The sequence below is a fragment of the Harpia harpyja genome, chromosome 4 (assembly GCF_026419915.1).
Source record: "Harpia harpyja isolate bHarHar1 chromosome 4, bHarHar1 primary haplotype, whole genome shotgun sequence".
In the NCBI taxonomy this organism is placed as follows: domain Eukaryota; kingdom Metazoa; phylum Chordata; class Aves; order Accipitriformes; family Accipitridae; genus Harpia; species Harpia harpyja.
The window spans coordinates 30,839,512-30,861,763 of record NC_068943.1 but is presented as its reverse complement, the minus strand read 5'-3'; the positions used below and the strand labels follow the sequence as shown (position 1 = coordinate 30,861,763).

Below are 22,252 nucleotides of genomic sequence, written 5' to 3'. Positions count from 1 at the left end.
GGGGAAGAAGGTGATGAATAACTTGAATAAATCTGCAACGGGGAGGGGGAGGAAGGCGGCGGCGGGTCATGTGAGGCACAGTCATGCTGCGGGCCCGAAGAAGAGGCAGAGAGGGGCACCTAGGGGGGGACACACGACACAAGCAGCCCGCCCGCCATGGCCACAGCCCTACGCCCCCTCCCCAACCAGCAACGCCACCAACGCGGAGGACCCCTCCCTCCTTCCTCCCCCTTTCCTCGGGTTCGGCGCCGCTCGGCAATTTCCGCCAGGCGAAGCCGAGCCTATTTCCGTCAGCCTCGGCCAGACGGGCTTTATGTCTGCCAGCGGGGCGCGCGTGCGCGGCGGCCGCCATCTTACGTTGTCTCTCGCCTGCCCTCCCCTTTGGCGAGCTTTCCCCTCCCCCCTGCAGCCCCGCGCAGCGCCCTCCTCCCGCGGCTCCGTGAGGAGACGGGGCCGGGAGAGACTCCGCGGCGGCAGGGAAGCCGGGAGAGACCCGGAGGGAAGAAAGGACGGGGCAGACGGGCGCAGGCGGCAGGAGGAGGGCTCGATCCCGGTGCGCGGTTCTGCGGAGGAAGAGCGGGTGCCGCCTGTTATAAAGGGGGAGGAGGCGGAGGGGGAAGGAAGAGTGTGCGGAGCGGAGCCTCCTCCAGAGACAGCCAGACACAGAGGGAGGAGAGAGAGAGGCTGCCTGGCTGGCTCCCCCTTCCTCCCTCCCTCCCTCCCTCCCTCCTTTTCATGGACTCTCTTGTCGGGCTGCTGCTGCTTTTCTTCCCTCCTTATTCCGTCTCTTTAATACCCAAAATGATTCAGCTCCATGGCTGCCACTGACGGGGATGTGCCTGCCCGGCTCAGCCTGCCGCTGCCGCCCTGCCGTGTGCCAGTCCTGTACGTATCTGCGCTCTCCTCCTCCTCCTCCTACTACAGCGGGGATGGCGAGGGGCGCCGTCCACCTCGCTGGGCTGCCCTGAGGGCCCGCCGGCTGCCCGCGGCCCGGCGGCGGCGGCCACCGTAGGGAGGGCGGTTCTGCCGGCTGCCGGCGAGCCGCGGCGAGGAAGGGGCTCGTCCCCGGGGCCGGCCGGCTACCGCGGGCATTTCCTCCGCCCGTTGCCCACCCCCCCCCTGGGGAGAGGGGTAGGTGGTGGGGGTGGGGGGGGGGCGGCCGAGGAGGGGGGTGGTGGTGGAAATCAAAAAAAAAAAGGGGGGGGGGGGAAGGGAGAAAGAAAGTGAATGGCGGAGGATTGAAAGTGTCACATTCAGAGGCGCTAATCTAGAGGCGGCAGAGGACCGGTCCTCGCCCCCTCCCTGTCTCGGAGGGGAGGAGGAGAAGGAGGGGAGGGGGGTGGTTAGCGGCGGTGCCGAGGCGCCTCAGCCCGTGCTCTGCGGGAGCCGGGGGGTGGGTGGGGGGGGTTGTGTGTGGTGTCTCTCTGCTCTGCCGTGAGCGCAAAGCTAACCGTGTGTGTGTGTATGTCTCTCTCCATACCGGGGGATTGCACTCTTAAAATACACCCGATACAATGCACCAGCCTGACTCAGCCGCAGACATTAGTGCTAGGAAGATGGCGCACCCGGCAATGTTTCCTAGAAGGGGCAGCAGCAGTAGCAGCGGCAGCAGCTGCGTTACTGCTCCCACTGCACCAGGTACCGGCGTTGGGAGCGCTGCCCTCTCCGCCGAGGATTATCAGCCGCCTTTGCTGGTCCAGCCGCCGCCTCCATCTCCTGCAGCATCTTCATCAGCGGGTCCACAGCCGACACCCCCTCCTCCACAAAGCCTGAACCTCCTCTCGCAGTCTCAGCTCCAGCCACAGCCTCTTGCACAGACTGGAGCTCAAATGAAAAAGAAAAGTGGCTTCCAAATTACCAGTGTGACCCCTGCTCAAATATCAGCTAGCATGAGCTCTAATAACAGCATAGCGGAAGATACAGAAAGCTACGATGACCTGGATGAGTCCCATACTGAAGACCTGTCGTCTTCAGAAATCTTGGATGTTTCTTTATCCAGGGCCACTGACTTGGGAGAACCTGAGAGGAGCTCCTCTGAAGAGACTTTAAATAACTTCCAAGAGGCAGAGACTCCAGGGGCTGTTTCTCCAAACCAGCCTCATATTCCTCAGCAGCATGCTCCTCTGCCTCATCACCCACAGCAGAGTGTTGTGATCAATGGCAGTGTTCACCCCCATCACGTTCATCACCACCACCATCTTCACCACCACCATCATGGACACCATCATCCATCGCATCCTGGGGTGGGCAGTGCCCCAGTTTCTGGAGGACCACTGCCCAGTCCATCGTTTAGGAAACTATCAACAACTGGAAGCTCTGACAATGTTATATCAACTGCACCAGTTTCTGCTGCATCATCCACTGGTTCCCCAGCACCTGTCGTGTCTAATATCCGCACTACAAGTACTCCTGGCAATTTAGGTGTAAGTCCTGCTACTGGAACTAGTACCTTAAATAATATGGGTGGCGGTAGTTCTAGTGTGGCAAGCAGCATGCTTGGTACTATAAATTTAAGCAACATCACGAGTACTGGTAACGTAAATGCTTTGTCTGGAACTAGCAGCAATGTTAATGTGAATATCTTGAGTGGTGTTGGCAATGGTACGAGTGCTTCCTCTAGTGTCATTAACAATGTTACTAATCCAGCTGCAGGAATGGCAGTGGGATCAAGCCAGCAGCAGCCTGCATCTGGCACGTCAAGGTTTAGGGTTGTAAAATTAGATTCTAGTTCTGAACCTTTCAAAAAAGGTAGATGGACATGCACTGAATTCTATGATAAAGAAAACACTGTTGCAGTTTCAGAAGGAGTAGCAGTAAACAAAGCAGTAGAGACGATAAAACAAAACCCGCTTGAAGTGACTTCTGAAAGGGAGAGCACCAGTGGGAGTTCTGTTAGCAGCAATGTAAGCACACTGAGTCACTATACAGAAAGTGTGGGAAGTGGAGAAATGGGAGCACCTACTGTGGTACAGCAGCAAGCGTTTCAAGGTGTGGGTCCGCAGCAGATGGATTTTAGCAGCGCTGCTCCTCCGGCAATTCCAGCATCTAGTATACCACAGAGTGTTTCTCAATCACAGCTTGCACAAGTCCAGCTGCATTCTCAAGAAGTAAACTATCCACAGCAGAAGCCAGGGGTCCAACCTCCTGCACAGGCCAGTCTAACCACTGTTACTGGGGTTCAGCCAGCCCCAGTTAATATACTAGGTGTATCCCCATCTCTGGGCCACCAGCAACCTGCCATTCAAAGTATGGCTCAACAGCAGCTACCGTATTCTCAGCCGGCGCAGACTTTGCCAGTTGTGCAGCAGCAGCAGTTGCAGTATGGACAACAGCAACAACAGCAGCAACAGACAGTTCCTACGCAGATGGCCGCAGGTCACGTTAAGCCGGTGAACCAAAACTCTGTTACGGGGGCTATGCCAGACTACATTCAACATCAGCAGATCCTTCAAACTCCAGCCCCTGCCATGCAGCCTAGTTCTACAGGGGTGGGAGCAGGGCAACCGGTTCCTGTTGCCCAGGCACAGAGCATGCAGCCTTCAGTACAAGCACATCCAGCCGCTGCCCCGGCTCAGCCTGTTGCACACGCTCCAGCAGCGATACCAGGTGTAGGTACCAGTGGTCAAATGCTGAATGTTGGGCAGCAAGGAAGCGTAGCCGCTGTGGTGCAACCACCATCTGCTGCAAACCAAATTCCACCTCCAGTTATGCCGTCAACGGCTGCTCCTCCACCTTCACAAGTAGTGCAGCCTGTGCAGACAGGAATAATGCAGCAGGGATTGCAGGCTAGCGCTTCAGGCCTTCCTCAGCAAATGGTCATTGCTCAGCAAAACACCTTGTTACCTGTACAGCCGCAGGCACAAGGAGTGGAATCTGTAGTCCAAGGGATGACTGGCCAGCAGCTGCCTGCGGTTAGCCCTATACCTTCTGCTAGTACTGTTCCTGCACCAAGTCAAGCTGGTTCAGCTGTGCCTCCTGGCATACCTTCTGCTTCTATAGGTTTGGGACAGCCACAGAATATGGCACAAGCTTCGGCTGTGCAGAATGGGAATTTGGCTCAAAGTGTTAGTCAGCCTCCCTTGATATCAACAAGTATAGGTATGCCAGTGGCACAGAGTGTGCCACAGCAGATGCCGCTAAGCTCTACCCAGTTCCCTGCACAATCACTAGCTCAGTCAATTGTAAGCCAAACTGAAGACGGCAGACGCCCTACAGAACCTTCCTTAGTGGGTTTACCTCAAGCTGCCAGTGGCGAGAGTGGTGTTGGAGCATCAGCCGTTTCAGATGGTGGTAGCAGCAACATGCCCTCTTCTGCTTCCCTCTTTCCGCTGAAGGTGCTGCCATTGACAACGCCTCTCGGAGTAGATGGTGAGGATGAGAGGTAAGACTGCCTGTAACTTTATTAAAAGATAGACTGTCTGATAGTTTGATTTGCACTAACTTGCAGGTCTTGTTACAGCCATCCTATGAAATGAAGCGGTGTGATGTGTTTGTCTAATTAGAAATATTTCTTTTCTCAGGTCCCAGCGCATGTAGGTATTATGTTAAAATACTTGTTTTTCTCTTGAGGGGGTGGGTTGTATTGATTATGCTCTGAAACTACTGTGTGGGTAAATTGTGTTTAACAATCTGTGACAGTGTGTATATTCCCATTGTATAGAGGAAGACAAAAGAATACTGTGGAATGTGGGTATGCTAGTGGTGATTGTAGTTTAGATTATTTATTATACTGAAATAAATAATATTTATTCTTAGGTAGATTTTTTTTTTTTCACAAGCCTAGACTTCATCCTGCCTCAGCTTCTCTTTTTCAAGTATTAACTTTACTCAGGTTGAACCAGTTGCGAGCCTGTGGTGTATGTAGAAGCCTTCTCTTTTTGACAGCCAAGAGACGCTGTAGGCAAATGAGTATGGTGGGAAAAGGGAGGTTCAGCAACACCATTGTGGCTCTTTAAATTGAACTTGAGGCACTTTTGGTCTTGGTGGTTTTGCTTCAAAGCGTTACTCCATTGTGAGAGCCGCTCAGGCCTGTGGAGGGGTGGCGAGCCTTGAATCTGGTACACCGATTCTGTGCACTCAGAGTAAGAAACTGCACGTTTTCCCACCTTCACCTTTTGAAATAAATGACCGCTGACTGATCTTAATGGCACGTGCATGTGAATAGTCTCATTTCTTTGACACTGTGTGCAGAGAAGCTGTGTCAGTTGTGAAAGGTCCTTGCATGTGCAGGCTGAAGCGATCTGAACAGCAGTTTTAACGTGTAATTGTTTGATACTAATTATGTGTGGAAATTCCTCACTGTATTGAGGACCTCTTGTGATACGCGTTTACAAATGGACAGGAAGAGTGTGGTGGTTCTTCCAAAGAACTCCTTGTCTAAGAAGAAGCTACGTTAATGGGAGAAGTAACTTTAACGTAGATAACCTGCCTTGAGAACATGGGAGAGGACAGAAAAGAATGCTAGAAAAGAAATGCTGAGACTCAGGTGAAGAGACAAAACACTAAACGCTTACAAGGTGGGAAAAATACCATAGCAATGGGAGGTGAAGTACTTAAATATCTTCTTGGTGCCATAACTTAAATGAGGAGTAATATCAGTGGCCAAACTTTATTAAAAAAAATAAATAATAAAATGGGTTTCTGGGAGAGGTTGGAGTCTTTTCTTAATATTGAAAATACTAACTCTATCAGCAGTCTCTGATTATGTTGATCATGAGGTGTTGACTGCCTTACTGGCTTTCATCACATCTTTCTAAGATGCCAGAGAGCTATAATGAGTAGCAGCTTGTCTTCCAGGAGTGCTAGAAGACAAGTTCCAACACTGTTTCATTCTGATTATGTTTTTTAGTCAGTAAGTACGTGAAGGTGGTAGAAGACAGATTGAGGTGTTAAAGCCCACAGTGTCACCATTATGCTACTAGCAGTCAATTTTCTCAGAAATGTTTTTTGGTTTTCCTTCCTTCGATCTTTCTAAACCAGGACACTAATCCTTCTCTTCATGGGTCCGGTTTGTGTTTGGTGTTTTGTTTTTTGTGGGTTTTTTTTTGTGTTTTTTTTTTTTGTGGGTTTTTTTAACCAACCAATGAAAAAAGCCCCCTAAGCTTTCAGGGGATCTTAGCTAAGTAAGAGATATCTCAGTGATACTCAGTGTTTTGGAAAATGACATCTAGCATGTGACTGTACCCTGATTTTAAGAGCATATGTTAGCTGTTTGTCATGATTGGTAGTTTTTCCAGAATGTTTAAATCCCTCAGGGTAACAATAGCCAGAAATACCTTCTTCCTCTGTTATTTGGCTAGACAAAGATCATATCCTTTCTTCTCCCATGCACATTGCGTCTTTGTTCAATCTGTCATCTCCAGGTAGACTACACTTTTGTTTAGCTGCAGTTGGAAAATCATTTAGATTCTTTACGCAGAGCAGGATATGACTCTCTTAAATGGAGACCAAAAATAATTGTGGTTTTTTGCATGGCAGTAGTGATCAGGTCACTTTTGTGTACTATTAGATAATTTACAGCAGCACTTCTCCCTGTGTATCTGTCTGTAACACTAAAAACTTAGTGAGATTGCTTCTGTTTCCGCTTCCAGGGGATCTCAGGGCAAGGTTTTATTTATATTGTCATATTGACTGGAACTTCTTTCAGTCTGGAGCTTAGACCTCATCACTCACTAAAGGTAGTGCAAGATAACGCTGTTACTCTGCTTGGCTCCTCACTTCTCTGGCCATCGGATGTCTCTAACCAGAGTTCTCTTGAGAGTTTTTTGCCTGTTTGTTAGATTATTCCCTCTTTTACAGGAGGTAAAGGGTAGTGTATTGTAAAAGTACATAAACATTTAAGAAGCAGGTATACTCTAAATATGTATGTATAAAATCCCCATTTCTCTCTCTGTGTCATGTGCACGCAAACATATATCACTGAAGATTTATATCAATACATCCCAAGAGATTCTAAACCTGGCAAGGGAAAAGGTAGGAGAAAGAACTAAGTGATGACATAATTGGGCCAGTGAAGAAGCTGTAAAATTCCATTTAGTGTGCCTTTGAAAAAACATCTGACCCATGTAATACCTTGTTTAGATTAACTCCCAGCTTTCGTTAAACCTGTATATAATTGCCTTTAAAGACATGCCAGTATCTGTAAGTCTTTAGCCCTGTTCAGTTTTTAGAACACCATTTGCAGCTCTTTCTATGCCTGTTATCAGGGCATGGCCTTTTAAATATAGACAGTTTGGAGTGTATCTTCTTTGAAAATGTAACCTTTATTTCCCCAGTATGCATGTTTTTTTTTTTTTTTTTTTTTTTTAATCTTCACTCTGACTTGAAATAAGAGATGTTAAAAATGAACTGCTTGGCAGAATGCTGTATGGAAAATTAATTTGCACACTTTATTTATTAAAGAGGATACAAATAATACCATTATAGTTTCTGTATTAAAAAAAACCCCCAAAACAAAAAAAAAACAAAACAAAAAAACCCCACCCCACACCTAGTTCTTCTGACTAGTCTTTCTTCAGCCTGTTGGGTATGCCATAGGTGTTTGTATGTTGGTAGATTCATCATCTCTTCTAATATTTCAAGCTACAAAAATGCAGGCCAGTTTTGTGGTTGTTAAGTATCTTTTTTTTTTTAGCTTGAATCATGGTATGGACTCATTCTAGTGCATGATTCTCATATAGTTTCTTGGATTTGCGGCAGTTACCTTGGTTTACTCAGTTCAGTTATTAAATCCTGTCAATTTTAGACATGGTCTTTTGGGCTTAGTATCTCATCTCTAGAAGTGTAGAAGAGGATTTCTATTTTTTATGCTTTTGAAACTTAAGTATGGAAAAATACATATTTATATTGCAGTGAATTCTTTTGTGTATTTATACTTAGTGTTGCAAAATCAGTTTTACATCTTCCTAGACAATGCGTTAGTATGCTATGGATGCTTGCAATAAGATTTTGTACAGACTTGTATAATTCTTAAATTACCTGTAAAGTGAAAACTTAAAGAAATCAGTGTATTTTACAGCATTTATAAAGGCTGCTGTAAGTGAATTTAAAAATAACTTAATCTGAACTGTTGTTTACCATTACTCAAAAGCAGATTCTGTGAATGAAAGATAAGAGAACTAAAAACTGTCTCCCTGTCCTTGACAGTATTTCCTGTAGAGTTGCTTTCATTCTTTAGTCTGATGCAAGTTGTTTTCACCTGTTTGTGCATTTCATCCAACACTGAAGCAAAAGAGAAAGGAGCAGGTGATGATAAACACATAAAACTGACATAGAGGTTTGAAGTACTCTTCATTGTCTGACACTCTCATGATTTTCTTTTTGAAGAGACATTTTTATTAAAAGATCCCTTTACAGCTGGACAGAGTGGGGAAAAAAAAAAGTGGAGGAAATGTTTTCTGTATAGGATGTATATTTTGACTTGTTACTAGGTCTGTGGAGAGGCTGAAAGATTAAAGCTGAGTGTGAGAATTGGAAGACTTGTGAACAGCCTTTGAGTATCTCTGGTAGTAGTAACTAGTACAGTCAGGAGATTGGGTGAATTTTCATCATGTATGCAAGTATGTAGTAGGAAGGTTGATCAAGTACAAGTGAGACTTTTACAGATAAATACTTGTTGAAGATGTTAGTAAGCAGTAGTGAATAAACATATTAAAATAGAACTGGAAGCTTCAATTAAACATTATTTTTGATGCGGTAACTATTTTGCATACTTGTTTTTATTTTGTAAGCTGTTTTAGAGTTTATATGGGTTTTTTTATTTGCTGTGAGTTTTGCTTCTGTATTTGATGAAAGAGGGAGAAGATACTTTTAGAAGATACTTCACAACAAAGGATTTATGGTGGCTTAGCATAGATTTTTATGGTGGGTTTTTTTTTTTTTTAGTTGCATCCTAGGGGCAGTGTTGTTTTCCATTTTTCAGATTTTAAACTTGCTTCAGAGTCTTGCCACCAATTTGAAAATTGCATAACTTGAGTTCTAGGAGGTTGACTTTTAAAAAAGTCAAATCTTCAATTTGGCTGTTTATGGAACTTGAAAATATTAGTTACCCTCAGTAATGGCAAGTCACATGAGTAAAAAGAGAGCGCTTTGGCAAAGAAAATGTGGTTGCTGTTGTGTCACGCTGACAAGTCCAGCTTCTCATTTCATCTGATGAAATAAAATACCTACTGTTGGCGGAACTGACTTAGCTCTCTGGTCTAAGTAAAGAACAATGAGGAATATAGGGTCTGCACCTTGTATGTCTGCTGGCCAGCTGTAGGTGGCAATACCTGTTTGGATGGACCTTTTTCTGGTGTCTTTTATAGATGGCATTTTCTGCATGCCATGATATGCTTTGAACTAAGGATTGCTACAGTGCTTGGTATTGCATTGTCTTTAAAGACAGGAAGAACCAACAGATTTCAGGGGGTTGTAAAAGGCGTAATTTAGCCCTTAAGATAAGGAAGATTGTTGCAGATGCTGAGAAATGTCTCTCCAACTGATAACGTGATTTCCAGAAAATGTTCCTTAGCGCTACAGTTTTGGCTGCTCTTTGGTAATTGTCAGTGTGTAAGCAGACTAAATCATCTATGTGTGCGTATGTAAAAACAAACAAACAAAATGTTTTAAAATATTTAATGTTACTGTCTCCTGATTTGCATTCTTTACGTTACAGGCTAATTTGGAAATTAGAATTATCTGTTTGTCACTTTGTGTAGTGGTAGTGAAGTGTTTCAGCCTTTACAAGTTACTGTGATGTAGATAATGCCACAACAGAGTAATGATTGTAACAGTCGGTGGTAAGCGAGCAAAGTTAGGAGGATGGGAGGGGAAGATAATTAAAGAAAACCCACCCCAACCCAAAACTCAAAAAAATGACAACCACCCCAAAACATTAATGTATCTTGCTTAAGCGTAAATAAAAAGACATACAGGTAGCACATCTATGCTACAAAAAAACCCCTGTAATAATGCTGTTCACTTTACAGAGGGTAATAAAAAAGCCTTTTCAGACCTGTCTTTACCAGTTTCGGAAGCAGGTCAAGTTGTAAACAGTAGTATTGCTAGTATAGTCTTTTAGAAGAAGAAACTACGCACATCTGAATATCTGTAATAATAGCAAGTGTATTCTTGCTATGACCTTTTTGGGAATGATTTGTGATCTGGGTTTGCAGTTTGGTGTAGGTGAAATGTAAAAAAAGGAAGAGAGTACTGTGTATCTGTTGTCATTGATTTAACGCACTGGTTCTTTTCTATTCTTGATTAATTTATGAGACTAAAATGTGCTGTGTGTAATATGTATTATACGTTAACAAATGACTAAAAACTTTTTTAAAAGTGGACCTATACCTTTCATTTACTGCACTTAGGCCACCAAAGGCAATGCTATTAAGCAAAATCATGCTTTAACAGCATACTAAGCAGGGACTAAGGGTAAGATTATTCAATAAATTATTTCATGGTAGTGGTAAATAAGGAACTAGTTTATTCTCAATGTGATTGTACAAGAAACCATAGCCTAAAGCTAAGATGGAGAGAGCTTTTGAGTGACTGGAGATACCACTTTATTTTAGCCTGTTCTAAAGCATTCATGGAGTTACGAATTGCATGATGGAAGTGCAGCATAATTATGGTATCAAATTGGAGCACTTGATCATCCTTTTGGCTTTAATGTCTTGCAACACTTTTTAACTCTTGGTCTGCCTTTGGAATTTGCTAACAAAGATAGTTGTGCTACCATCAGTTGTGGTGTAGAAAACCTTATCAGCTCATTTTGTGCAAGCCTCCAAACACCTGTTATGCATTATCAGTGTTTGAAGCAGGATTTGGTTTGTGGTTGCAGTTACATGCAAAGTCTCCATCTTCCACCGAAGCTAGATAGACTTTCCTGAGAGGGAGATTGAGAGGTTATAAATGTTTGGCAGGCAGAGATTGTAATGATCCTATCCATACATGTAAACTCTAGAGTATTGCCAGTGATAGTTAGATATTTTATCATTGTTGGTTACCTGATGGACTAAATGACTTGCTAGTACCTACTAAATGAGAACTTCTGACTTTGGTGCCATGCAGAGATTAAGAATGGTGCTCATCATAGTTCAAATACAACGTTATGCTTTAACTGAATGTGTTCAATGCTATGAAATTTCTTACACTGGCAAGGTAAAATCTTGAACACTTGTTTCGGTAGAGCAGAAAAGTCACAGTAAACTTGTTCACTATTTTTCTTCAAGCAATTAATTTGTTATTAGACTTTCTTTAAATTATTTTGGCATTTTTTTTTGTACGTCAGAAAGTATTCCTCAGTATTTTTCTACTCCACAGTCTTAACTTACACTTAAGTGTCTTGATTTCATCTAAGTTGTTTTAACCTTTTTTAATTCAGTTAGTAATTTTCCAGAATTTAACTAGTGTTTTTATCATAATATTTAAAATTAGAGAAAGTGTACATTGAGCCTAAACATTACTACTGTAAGTTTAAAATAATGCTATATGAATTATTAAAAAACATTTAAACTGGGCTTTATAAACACAGGAATATGTTTCAGTTGAAGTGTTGCTCCATATGTGCTTCATATATGAAGTCAAGCTTTCACCACTGTGTTAAGTGGGAAAAATTCACATGTAGGTATGTCTATATTTGGGCATTTAGGCCAATGCATGTTGCCATGTGTTTAAATGTTTTTTTTCTTCGTGTTTCAGTGTTTATTATACTGTTTTTGAGGTACTTAGTATTGGTGAAGCTTCATATATTGAGTACCTTTGACAATCAGGACATATATTTAAGTATTATAGCCATTCAGGCTTGAAGTTCTTGTCCCAGTTTATATTTCTTCTTGCAGTGCAGGGTTAGCAATGGTCCAGAATAGTCAAAGTAACTTTTCTTTGTTCAACAGAGAACGGCTACCTAAACAAACTACCTTTATAATTAGCCTTCCTTGCTCGGGTTTGTAGGTATTGTACAAACTGAAATGGATACAGAATTTTGAAAGTGCATTAGAAGAACAAAGTAGGAAGTAAAGTAGTTTGAGGTTTTGTTTATCATTAAGGATTAGAGATTTAACACATTTTTGAAGTTGACTGTAGTCCTTGAAGAGCAACAAATGCAGGTACCACTGATGTTTGTTTTTTCTCAAGGAAACTTTCAGAAATCTGTGCTTCATGTTTATTTTAATAAAGCCTAAGGAGTATCTTGATCAACTGTTCAAATGCTTTTGAATAACCCATTCTTTTGAGTATAGTGGAGGAGTATGGTTTTATAAATTGTTAAAAGAGGCAGCAGAAGGTCTTCTCTAAGTTTAGACTTAACAGAAGGGTACGGATGGGCCCGTGATCTGTTAAAAAAAAAAAAAGTAGACAGTATTTCTATTAAGGTATAGACTTGATAGCAACTGGAAGTTGGTTGTAGTGTGTTTTATAACCTGCTGCTTAAGTGTGCTAAACCGCTTGGCCAGGCAAATTGTTTGAGCTTGTGTGTGACTTAAGTACTTGCCCAACCTTCTGTTTGTATGTCTGTCTTTTTGGTTGTTTTAATTAGCAGGGATATCCAGCAGAAACTTTTCAGGGCTCCGATTTCTTTGTGTGTAATCAAGACTTGAACTTCTCCAGCAGTTGCTTAAGCAACAGTATCAAAGTACTGTGCTAAGTATTAGGGACAGTACTGATGTGGATACACATTCAATAACAGTCTTAGTGTCTTAATGCATTTAATAATAGCTTTTTTACTACTATACTGCAGTGTAGTTCTTAAAGATGAGTTATGCAGATAAGGTAATTTCAGTGCACAGGGCTATTAGTGTATGCTTATTTCTGTATCCTCAGTGTTACACTTGGTTCGTTCCTGTAAGATCAGAAGGTGCAAATCAAATGTAAGTTACACCATTTTTTTTCAGACATTGTTGATCTTTTATTTGTAATCCATTGTCTCATGGGTCAATAACAGTCCTAGTTATTGGTAACTAAGTGTTAATCTTCTTTGGTGCTTACATATCTAGTAAGCAGTCCCTTCAATTGCATAAAGTGTTTCATTTCTGAATTTAGTATCTGTTGCGAGTTGCTTGTGCTTTGTTTAGAAATGGTATTTTCCTTTAAATTGTTATAAACAAATGTATGGTATAGAAGTAACTTTTAATGTTTTTCCAGTAACTTTGAACTCCCTGTGCAATGTAGAGGGATGAAATCCCTGTCAAACTTAAATGCCTTTTAAGCTTCCTCTGACCTTTACTTCACCCAACTCTCACAGCTGTGTAGAGATGAGAGAGGTGATGACTGACAGTCCTAACTTACATATAAGAAGCTGTAGAAATCAAAGAATTCAAAACGTAACCATACTAAATTTGTGTTTCTATATATTTAGTGCTGTTATGGCTAGTAAGGAAGATTGTGATTAAAAACTAACCCAGTAACTCATGTATGATTGCTTTGACTTCTACTGTGACTGCAATTTTGAAATACTTCTCTTTTTAAAGAAGAGCAAGGAAAAATTTCTTGGGCGGATTCTGAATAGTGAGTGACTTGTTTGGCCTATATTGCCACTGAGTTGGGATAAGCATAGTCAAAAAAATAACTTCTATAGATTTCCTGGAAGATTATTTTCAGCTTGGTAACTTTACTGGATGTATGTGTCTGAGTATCATAATGTATTTTTGTACCACGTGAAAAGATTCTGTATTTCTCTGAGGAAGTCTTGTCTGTGGACTATAAACAGCATTTTAATTCTTAGTTATAGGTTGAGCCTGACAGAAGGGGAATGCTTTCGTTTACTCTAGGATTTCGTGAGGGTTCATGCAGCAATGCCTGCCCTATAGAAAGGCATGTAAGGGGAAGCAGAACAACTCAGGATGTTTCCTGATTGTTGTGTGTGTCAAACTTGCACGTGGTGTTAATTTTCATTGTCCCTTGATGTCACTTGTGGTACAGGATTCTCAAACTCTGAGCATCTCTGAACTCTGGCAAGGAAGGATTTTGTAGTAATAATTAGTTTATATTCAGCATTATGGTTTGTTTATGTTATAAGCTGTTTAGTGAAAATCTTGACCTGGCCTTAACCTGACATCTACTAAACATCTTGATTAATTTTTTTTTAAATTCTTTGGTCTAAAATTTGGAACGCTGTGTATCTGTATACATGTATATAAGACCATATAAAGCTTAATTATTAAAAAAAAACTAAAACAAAACCAACAAAAAACCCCCTCTAAAGAAACCTGCTGGTGAGAGAAGGAGCAATTGCTGCTTTTACAGTTTCATTTCTTGCAGTCTTACAAAATAAGACCAAGTGAAAATAAAATAAAAGGAACCATGAGTTAATGACTACATATTTTAAGTATTTGTTAAATAATTTACTGTAGCACTCAAATGAATTCAAGGTATAAAGGTACCTCTTTAATCTATTGAATGAGGTTATTATGTTAAGAATGGATCAGCAAGTTGCGCTGCCAAGTGTTTCTTTAGTAGGCCTAATATCCTAAATTGGGTGAAATGGCAAGTTACTCATAAATGCTCAGGGATTGGTGCAGGATGTGCATGTGCCTCCATGTTCTTTTCTTTCTTTCCAAGTTTGTGAGACTCCTTCCAATTCTGTAATTGCTTGTGAAAAAGAGGAGTTCTCGTGCATGTATTTGATTGGAGAGAGAAGAGGGAGGAAAGAAGGTGTAAAATGTTTATGATGGTGGTTTTGGTTTTCTTCTTTCTTCTTCTGGTGGGGAAAGTGATTTTAATTTTTGAAATGGTATCAGGCATGCGTGTGTTAGAGCCAAGTATATGTAGTTGTTGGCAATACAGCCTCTTCTTATTTATGGGATAGTAGCTAAAAGGCCTAGCTGTGAACTGGGGCTCCGCTTTGCTGGCTGCTTTGTAACAAAGAGCAGAAAAGATGATCCTAAAGGACTTGCTGTCTGATGTCCATATAATTTCTGAATTGATTTTAAGACAGTGATGCTTTAAAGCAGGCAAAATCTTAAATGTTTTTAGTAGTTTATAAAAAAACAGAGCAACAAAGCAGGATAGTAATCTGTATATTCCCATAGAGATGTACCCTATTAATAATGAAGTACACCATCTCTGGAATACTACTGCACTGAAAATTATTCAAGTCACCATTTTGTCATGAAAGCATGGGTTAGCCTCTTTTCTAAGGTTTTACTGACTCTGCTCTTGGGATGTGTAGATTCTTAGTGCTGCTTGCTTATGCTGGAGCATGGCGAAGTAATTGAGCAGTCTTTTTATTTCATTGGAAATTAACATGTAAATGGAAGATGATTTGCATGAAGATATTTTCAGCTTCTAGAGAGTATTGTGATCTGTGGAAGGGGAAAGAATAAATATTAACATATAGCACACATTTGTGGCTAGCAGTAGTTATCTTTACTTTTTGCATTTGCGTGACTATCAGAATCCAATCTCTGGGAGTCTTTAACGTGTATATTTACTGTCCAAATACTTAAAATATTTAGAACATGCTTTTTTAGTGCCTGTGAAGTTATTGGATAAAATTGCTTTCTCTGAAAGTGTCACAAACAGTCCTCCAAAGAATTCTGTAAAGCATGTTGAAATTGTGTGAAGTGTTTATAGGTATTTTAAAATAGAGGATTGTCTTGGTATTTACTGACGTAAAAAGTGTTTAAGAAAGCCATGCAAACCTCCCTCTTAATACTTTTTAATTGGAGAAATGTTTAAGGAAGCTTGCTTTTTTAAAGTTTATTTTTAGAGTTCCTTCCAACTCCAACCTCCAAACATGAGAGACTAAACTATTCTTAATGTTTCAGGAACATGCACATTTTATAAATATCAAAAATGTTTTGTTCATTTTTATGTTGTAAGAACAACAACCCCCCCCCCCCCCCCCCCAAAACATTGGGATATCTTTTTGTTAAATGGTGGAGTTTGCATATTATGTTAGATGGATGATCAAGTCAGATCAATGTAAGATCCATGCAGTTATCCAAAATCCAAAACTTTCTTTTTTTCTTCTTTGGATTTTAAAAATCCTGTAACTTGGTGAATTTACAGGTACTCTTTAGAGTTACTTCTCAAAGTTGCTGTCAGATAGCTCTGGAACAGAAGTACTTTGATGGGCACTAGACCTGCTGTCTGTGACTTAAGAGGAAAGTTGGTTTCTTCTGCATTAAGTCTATATGCAGACAAATCTTCCCATGCTTTTGTTACTGTGATCACTAGAACAGTCACACAGATTGCATTCGCTGAATACTATTGCCGTGTAGCTTTGCACAATTTGGCGTAGGCAACTTGGTGCTGAGATCTGTGTTCAGAAATGTTCAAGCGTAAGTTTTGGTTTTCTGTAGTAAACTGTAATATGTGTATGTAGAGCTTCTGTAAGTTATATGCTAGAACTTTTTAAACAATGCCTTTTCTACTAAAAACTTCAACTTTCTTGGACAGGATTTTTAAAAATGTAACTATAATATGAAAAATCATATCATATGAAACGATTATCTTCTGTAGCATTTTACGTACTAAATATATACTCTATCCTAAGGTATACTTCTATAATGAAGTTCTTAAAATGAGTTGTCCTTGTGCAAAATACTTTGAGCATGACAGGTGAACACCGGGCACTTTAATTTTTGCTCATCAGTTGCATGTTTTCAGCCACTGATTTATGTTGTCTGCTTCTAATGAAGAGGCAAGATTTAGAAACAAAGCCATTTCAGGAATCATGAGGTTGCTGGAAAGATCTACATTTTGCTTCAGGAATAAGAGTTAAAAGGAGTAACTACCATTGGTAGTCTAATCTGCCTAAAGTGACAACAAAAGAAATGTACCAAACATAATTGCCAGGAAAAATAGGCTTTTTTCTTTATGAAAGAAGATCCAGCCATGTCTGAATACTATTTAATTACAGTGTCTGTCAGTGAATGTGACAAGTTTCTGTGAGATTGTCCTTAAGTGGTAAACAAAGGTTGTTTGTAATCTCAAACTGGTAAAAAATGGTTTGAAATGCAGTATCTGAAAAGAGATTTGCAATTTTTTTTCTGATAAGGTAACCAGTTTTTCTCTCTGTAAAGCATATTGACATTAGTGGGTTGAATTAAGATTGCACAGACATGAAACATGAAAATTAAGACTGTCTCTTCAGTTCTGGCTTTTCTGAGAACTAAAACTGAATAAAAATCATGTTCGAAACATGACAATGAACACCTAAAATGCCAGGATGGCTGCTGTTGACTTGGCAGCTTGATCTTCTTGAAGGACATACTTGCGTTAATTCATCTAATCAACTAATTGATAACAGTAATAGAAGAAAGAGCTGCTGAAGAAGGAAGCTGAATAGAGCCCTGTGAAGCTGAGAACTTGAAAATCCTGAATTGAGGTTTGCATTTTGGAGCAGTTTGCAATGGAGACTCTGAATCTTTAGCCTTCTACGACAAAGGTATCTAGAAATGTATGTGCTTATCTTACCTTAAGTATAATTTATTGGGAGGGGATATAAGAGTTTCTCTGTACTCCCTCTTGATGGCTTATGGCCAGAGGCCCACTGCCATAGGAAGAAGTGACTAGTGGAGAAGCTTTTGGCCAGCTAGAGTGGGTTTTGTAGAGTCTGGCTAGTATGACTAGAGTGTTGTGGGGATGCTGTATATCCTTGGAAGCGACTGTGTTAATTGATGCTTAACTGTTGAGGCCAGCACCTTCCAGAAGTATAAGTAATAGATGTAATAGAGTAATTTACTTCACGCGTACGTTCTCCAAGTACAATGGAGTGTCTTATCTGGTCACTTTTGTGTTCCTAAGGATTTTCCACTCTTACCACTATTACTGTGGTGAATTAATATGCTTAAGAGTTCCAAATCTGTTGCCAAATATGCCAAAATGGTCATTTGGTTTTGGTGTGGACAGATAAAAAGCCCAGAATGTCCATCATGTAAATTAAACAAGTGGTTTAACTTGAGCCTTTGAAAACAAAAAGCTACTGAGTTAAGGCCTGCTGTGTTGCTGGAGCCTGTCCTACAATATCTCAGAATTCAGTTGTGGTGGTGTTTTTTTTTTTAAAATGACTAAAGATGATCTACAGGTATTAGAAGGAATTCAAAATGAAATGACAAAGCAATACCTAAACCAAGAAACAAATCTCTAAAGCTGAATGGTAAACCTCCGTCAGACTTCTGATTGAGACAATGACTCATAAGGAGCCTAAAGCTATGATAACACATCCACTTTTTTGTACTTTTAATTATAAATGAGAACTAGTTTAGAACAAGATCTGGACCTTATGTGCCCTCAAATAATTTGGGAACAAGAGGACACGGATAAAATTGCTTTGGCTAATTTTAAGAAAGGTTTTGTCCATGGAGCTCATTGCCACAAGATCCTGTGGAGGCCTAGAAATTAACAGCATTTAAAGGAAAAAATATGTGGACACGTGTATGTTTATGTAGGAAATGATACAGAATTATAATAGTACATGAAAAATTAAATGACTTTTGGCTTCAGCTTCTGGGACTATTTCTAGCTGATTCCCAGGAAGCAAGTACGTCTTTGAGATAGATGTACTGTAGCTGCTACTTTCACTTTTTTCAGTGACTTCTGGAGTGGTCGGTGCTGGCAACTATTGAAGACAGGGTACTGCTCCATACCTTCTTATTCCAAACTAGAAATAAATTAAAACTTAAAATTCTTTTTATTTAAACTTTATTGAAAATAGTATTGAAGTGTGAGGGCAGGAGAGGAAACTAATCCAGTCAAATGGAAAAACAGACATACAGAAGGCGGCCATACATACCCTTGACTGTTGTTTATAGAAATGCGAATGATCGCAGTTGATCCCATAGCTGCTAAAAGCTAGCTGGGATGCAGTGATGTGTTATTGACTTTATGGAGTAGCAAAAGTTTAGACGTTGTTGCACCTTTAAAGTAGGGAAAAGTGTAACAACTGTCCTCCTCTGTCGAAGCATAGGTCAGAAATTAAGATGACATGTAAGCAGAAGCAAGATATTTAAGGTTTCATTAACAACAAAAACACTTAGTTGCAGTCATTATTTTTCAGGAAGCTGTTCTCGTGCTTGAAAAATGTAATGGTCATAACAACAATGGCTTAAAATAGCATTTTGGATGCTATAGCACTGGCATTAGAGCCTCATTGGCAAACATCCAGGAGGCCTGTAAAAGAAGAAAAATGCTTTAAATGTTAAACAAGTCTTCAGAAGGCAGCTTCTGATGTTTAAATTTTCTAAAATTTTAAAATTATGTGCCTATTTAACAAAATATTTGAGAGTGAGCTTAAAATCCTGTAAAGACACACTAGGTAGCAACAATTTTTATTGGCAACACAAAATAATTAAATTGATTATAGGAGTGCATGCAGGGTAGCTAGCTGTGAAGAATTACTAAAGTTGTACAGAGTAAAGCGGTAGCTGCGCCAGTGAGGTAAGAAGAAATAAACTTCAGCAGTTGGATTTTTCTGTTCTCCCTGCTTGTGTATTTTTCAAATGCTTGGTTGTACATCAGGCTACATGGTAGGTCTTTCTAGGTGAGGAGTTCTTTATAAACATAAAAATGTTAGTGGTTAGGTGATGGAATTGAAGAATGTCATTTGTCCTTTTGCAGGATGCTGCAGGTACCAGGAGGAGAGATGGCCTTTAGCAGCCTCCTTCCCTGCTCCTCCCAAAGTCATCCTTGGTAGTTACATCCTGCCTCAGGGGAGGAAAGATGCCTTCTGTTATGATAACCCCTCTTAGAGTGTCTGTGGATAAGTCCATTAGCTGTTGCTAATGAATAAATAGGCAAGTAGCAAGCATTTAAAATTACCAGGTTCTCAATTTTACTGCTGCCAGCAAAGGACTCTGAATAAAAGATGTGAAATGCTTCCTGTGCTTCCCCTTCCAATTCTGTCAGGTAAATGCTGTTACCAGAGTTGCTCTGAACTGTCTTTGTAGTAAAAAAAGAGAACAGGACAGTTCAGCTTGATTCATGCCTGTGTGGTCACATTTGCAACCAGGGCACTAATAAGTCATTTTAAGGAGCGTTACCAGGACTCTGAAATCTGGTGTAACTTTTTCAAAACACTCTCTCACCACAGTGCTGCTTTTTCAAATGCTTTAAGTAAGTAAAATTGAGGAGGAATTTGACTTTATGCTACTAATAAATTCTGGAGCACGTTTTTCAGTACTTAGAGATTTCTGGAGTTGCTGGCGTATCAGGTGCTCTGCAGATCAGCAAGCACGTCAGAGTTCACTAAACCCTAAAGGAGACAAGTAATCTACTTAGTTTTTTTCTGACTTTATTTAGAACTTCTAGTTTGTAATATATTGAAAATAGCTTTCTTTTAATTGTGTTGTATTTCTGTTTTAATCCATCCAACAGCAGAATACTTACACAGAGTAGAATGTGTATATCTTGTCCAGTCTGTGGAACTGTATGTTTTGCTTAATGAGTTTGTGCTTGGACAAGACCTGATTATGATCCCCAAAAGAGTATCATTGTGGGAAGGACTTAAGTCAAAACCTGGGTTAAGACAAGCTCCAGGTACTGTATCTGCCTGTTTCTCTCCTTATCATGTGGCTATCTGCTAAATATTAGTATTGTATTTCATCTACAGCACCTGTTCCAGGAACCCTACTTCAAAGCTGGAGGAGTCTGCAGACTTTTCAGGGATTGTACCTGGTGTTTGGAGAGGATGTTTGATTAGGTTTTCAAGAGGGGTGTGATGTGGATTATACACAAATAATGCAATTATTTTGCAAGTTAGCAGTAAAATGAGTAATAAATTCAGAAATGAAGGAAGCCTGTTGATCTTGTTTTAAATATAAAAAGTTTGGCAAAACTTACTTTTTTCTTTTTTTAAAATTAATCGCAGTTACTAAAGCAAATAAATTACCTTAACATTTTGTAGATATCAAATACAAACTATCTCAAATGTTCCCTGTTGGCTGCACCATCAGGCAGTATTGGAGGGAATTACTATGTTTGGCTTAAAATACAAGAATCAAAACCCAAGGTAATATACTCCCAAGTCATTGTATGACATATAACTAATGTATAAGACCAGTTAGTAAATGTGGTTTTGCTTAGTGTTAGTGTCTTTGCATGAGTTTCCACACTTAATCTGTTTTTTTTGTCTATAACCTGTTTTCAGTAATAAGTTCATGCAGACTATCTTTCCATGGCCTTAATGAGTCATCTTGAATATGAGATTAGAAAGTGCTGTATAACACAAACTAAAATAGGATTAGTCAAATGTTCTATTTACGCTTTGACTACTATTCAGGAAATTTATTTCTTCCTCATGCTGGATAGTCTGTGTTTGAAGTTTGCATCATATTATTGTCTAGGTGATACTGTAAAATGCTGTGGTTATGGGAACAGTAAGGTGGTGAATTAATTGTTCAGTTAGTTTTGAGTATCTTAAACTTCTCAGGAAACAGGTACAGAGTTGTTAGAAGTGGAATGAAATACCCATAAAGAAATAACAACCATAATGTCTTATTATGTTGGCGCCTAACACGTGCCACATCTTGCTCATGTCTACTGAAAGAGGGACAAATATGAGCATCTAGCGTTCTTGGAAGATAAACTGGAGGGGGATGCAACCACATGTATAAACTGCTTATGTGTAGCTTTACTCTTAAGAAAATGTACCTGACCTTATGTACCTCTCTAATATACCTTTGTTGATATCTCTGTAAAGTGTCCTAGGAGAAAGGGGTCTGAAGAAGTTGGTGACTTTATTGATCTGTGGTTTTTGGACTTGACCTGTATCATGAAAAAGACGCTAATTTGTATATTGCTGAGCAGTGCAGGACAGCTGGGCCTTTGAAGATCAGGAGTAGAAGCTTGACTGCCGGGGAAAACTATGCTCATGAAGGTGGTTAAGTAGCCAAAATGCAGGACAAGAAAGGGGTGCTGATAATCAAGACTAAAAGGAGTATGTTCTTATGAAAGAGATCTTCTGGTAGAGAATGTTTATAAACACTGGTGGGTGGGGAGGGGCAGGTAGGAAGATAAAGCCAAGTGCATTGACTGTAAATATATCTTCTTCCTCCAGATATTACTCTGTAATAGTATGTGGCATTTTAGCCCTTTATTTTAAGCTGCTGTACTTACTCAGTATGTTTAGGTATATCTAATTAAACTGGCTAGCTCCTTTTTCAGAAACATTTTCCACACTGTCATTGACTAGGGCTTTTCTGCTGATCTTACAAGTGTTACTCTTGTCTTTTTATCTTCCACATTTATGATACTGTGGAATCATTTTTTTTAAGATGTGCATGTAAGAATTCTATCTTTATGTGCTGCTTCCTGCATACAAGAGGATATG

General features: G+C 40.2%; 1 protein-coding gene across 19 annotated transcripts in view; it reads left to right on the top strand.

The window, feature by feature from the left end:
• Positions 1 to 421: 421 nt before the first annotated feature.
• TSC22D1 (TSC22 domain family member 1) overlaps positions 422 to 22,252 on the top strand; it is a 96,979-nt gene continuing 75,148 nt past the window's right edge. For 17 of the 19 annotated variants that reach the window (XR_008234995.1, XR_008235009.1, XR_008234994.1 and 14 more), the window contains exon 1: positions 1,524 to 4,381. Coding sequence is in view for 3 of the 19 variants with exons in the window: in XM_052786083.1 (XP_052642043.1) it covers positions 1,557 to 4,381 (2,825 nt within the window). In the remaining 16 variants the exon portion in view is untranslated. Of the gene's footprint in view, positions 886 to 1,514; positions 4,382 to 22,252 lie in introns of those variants that run through there. The other 2 variants (XM_052786082.1, XM_052786081.1) reach the window with 2 other exon arrangements.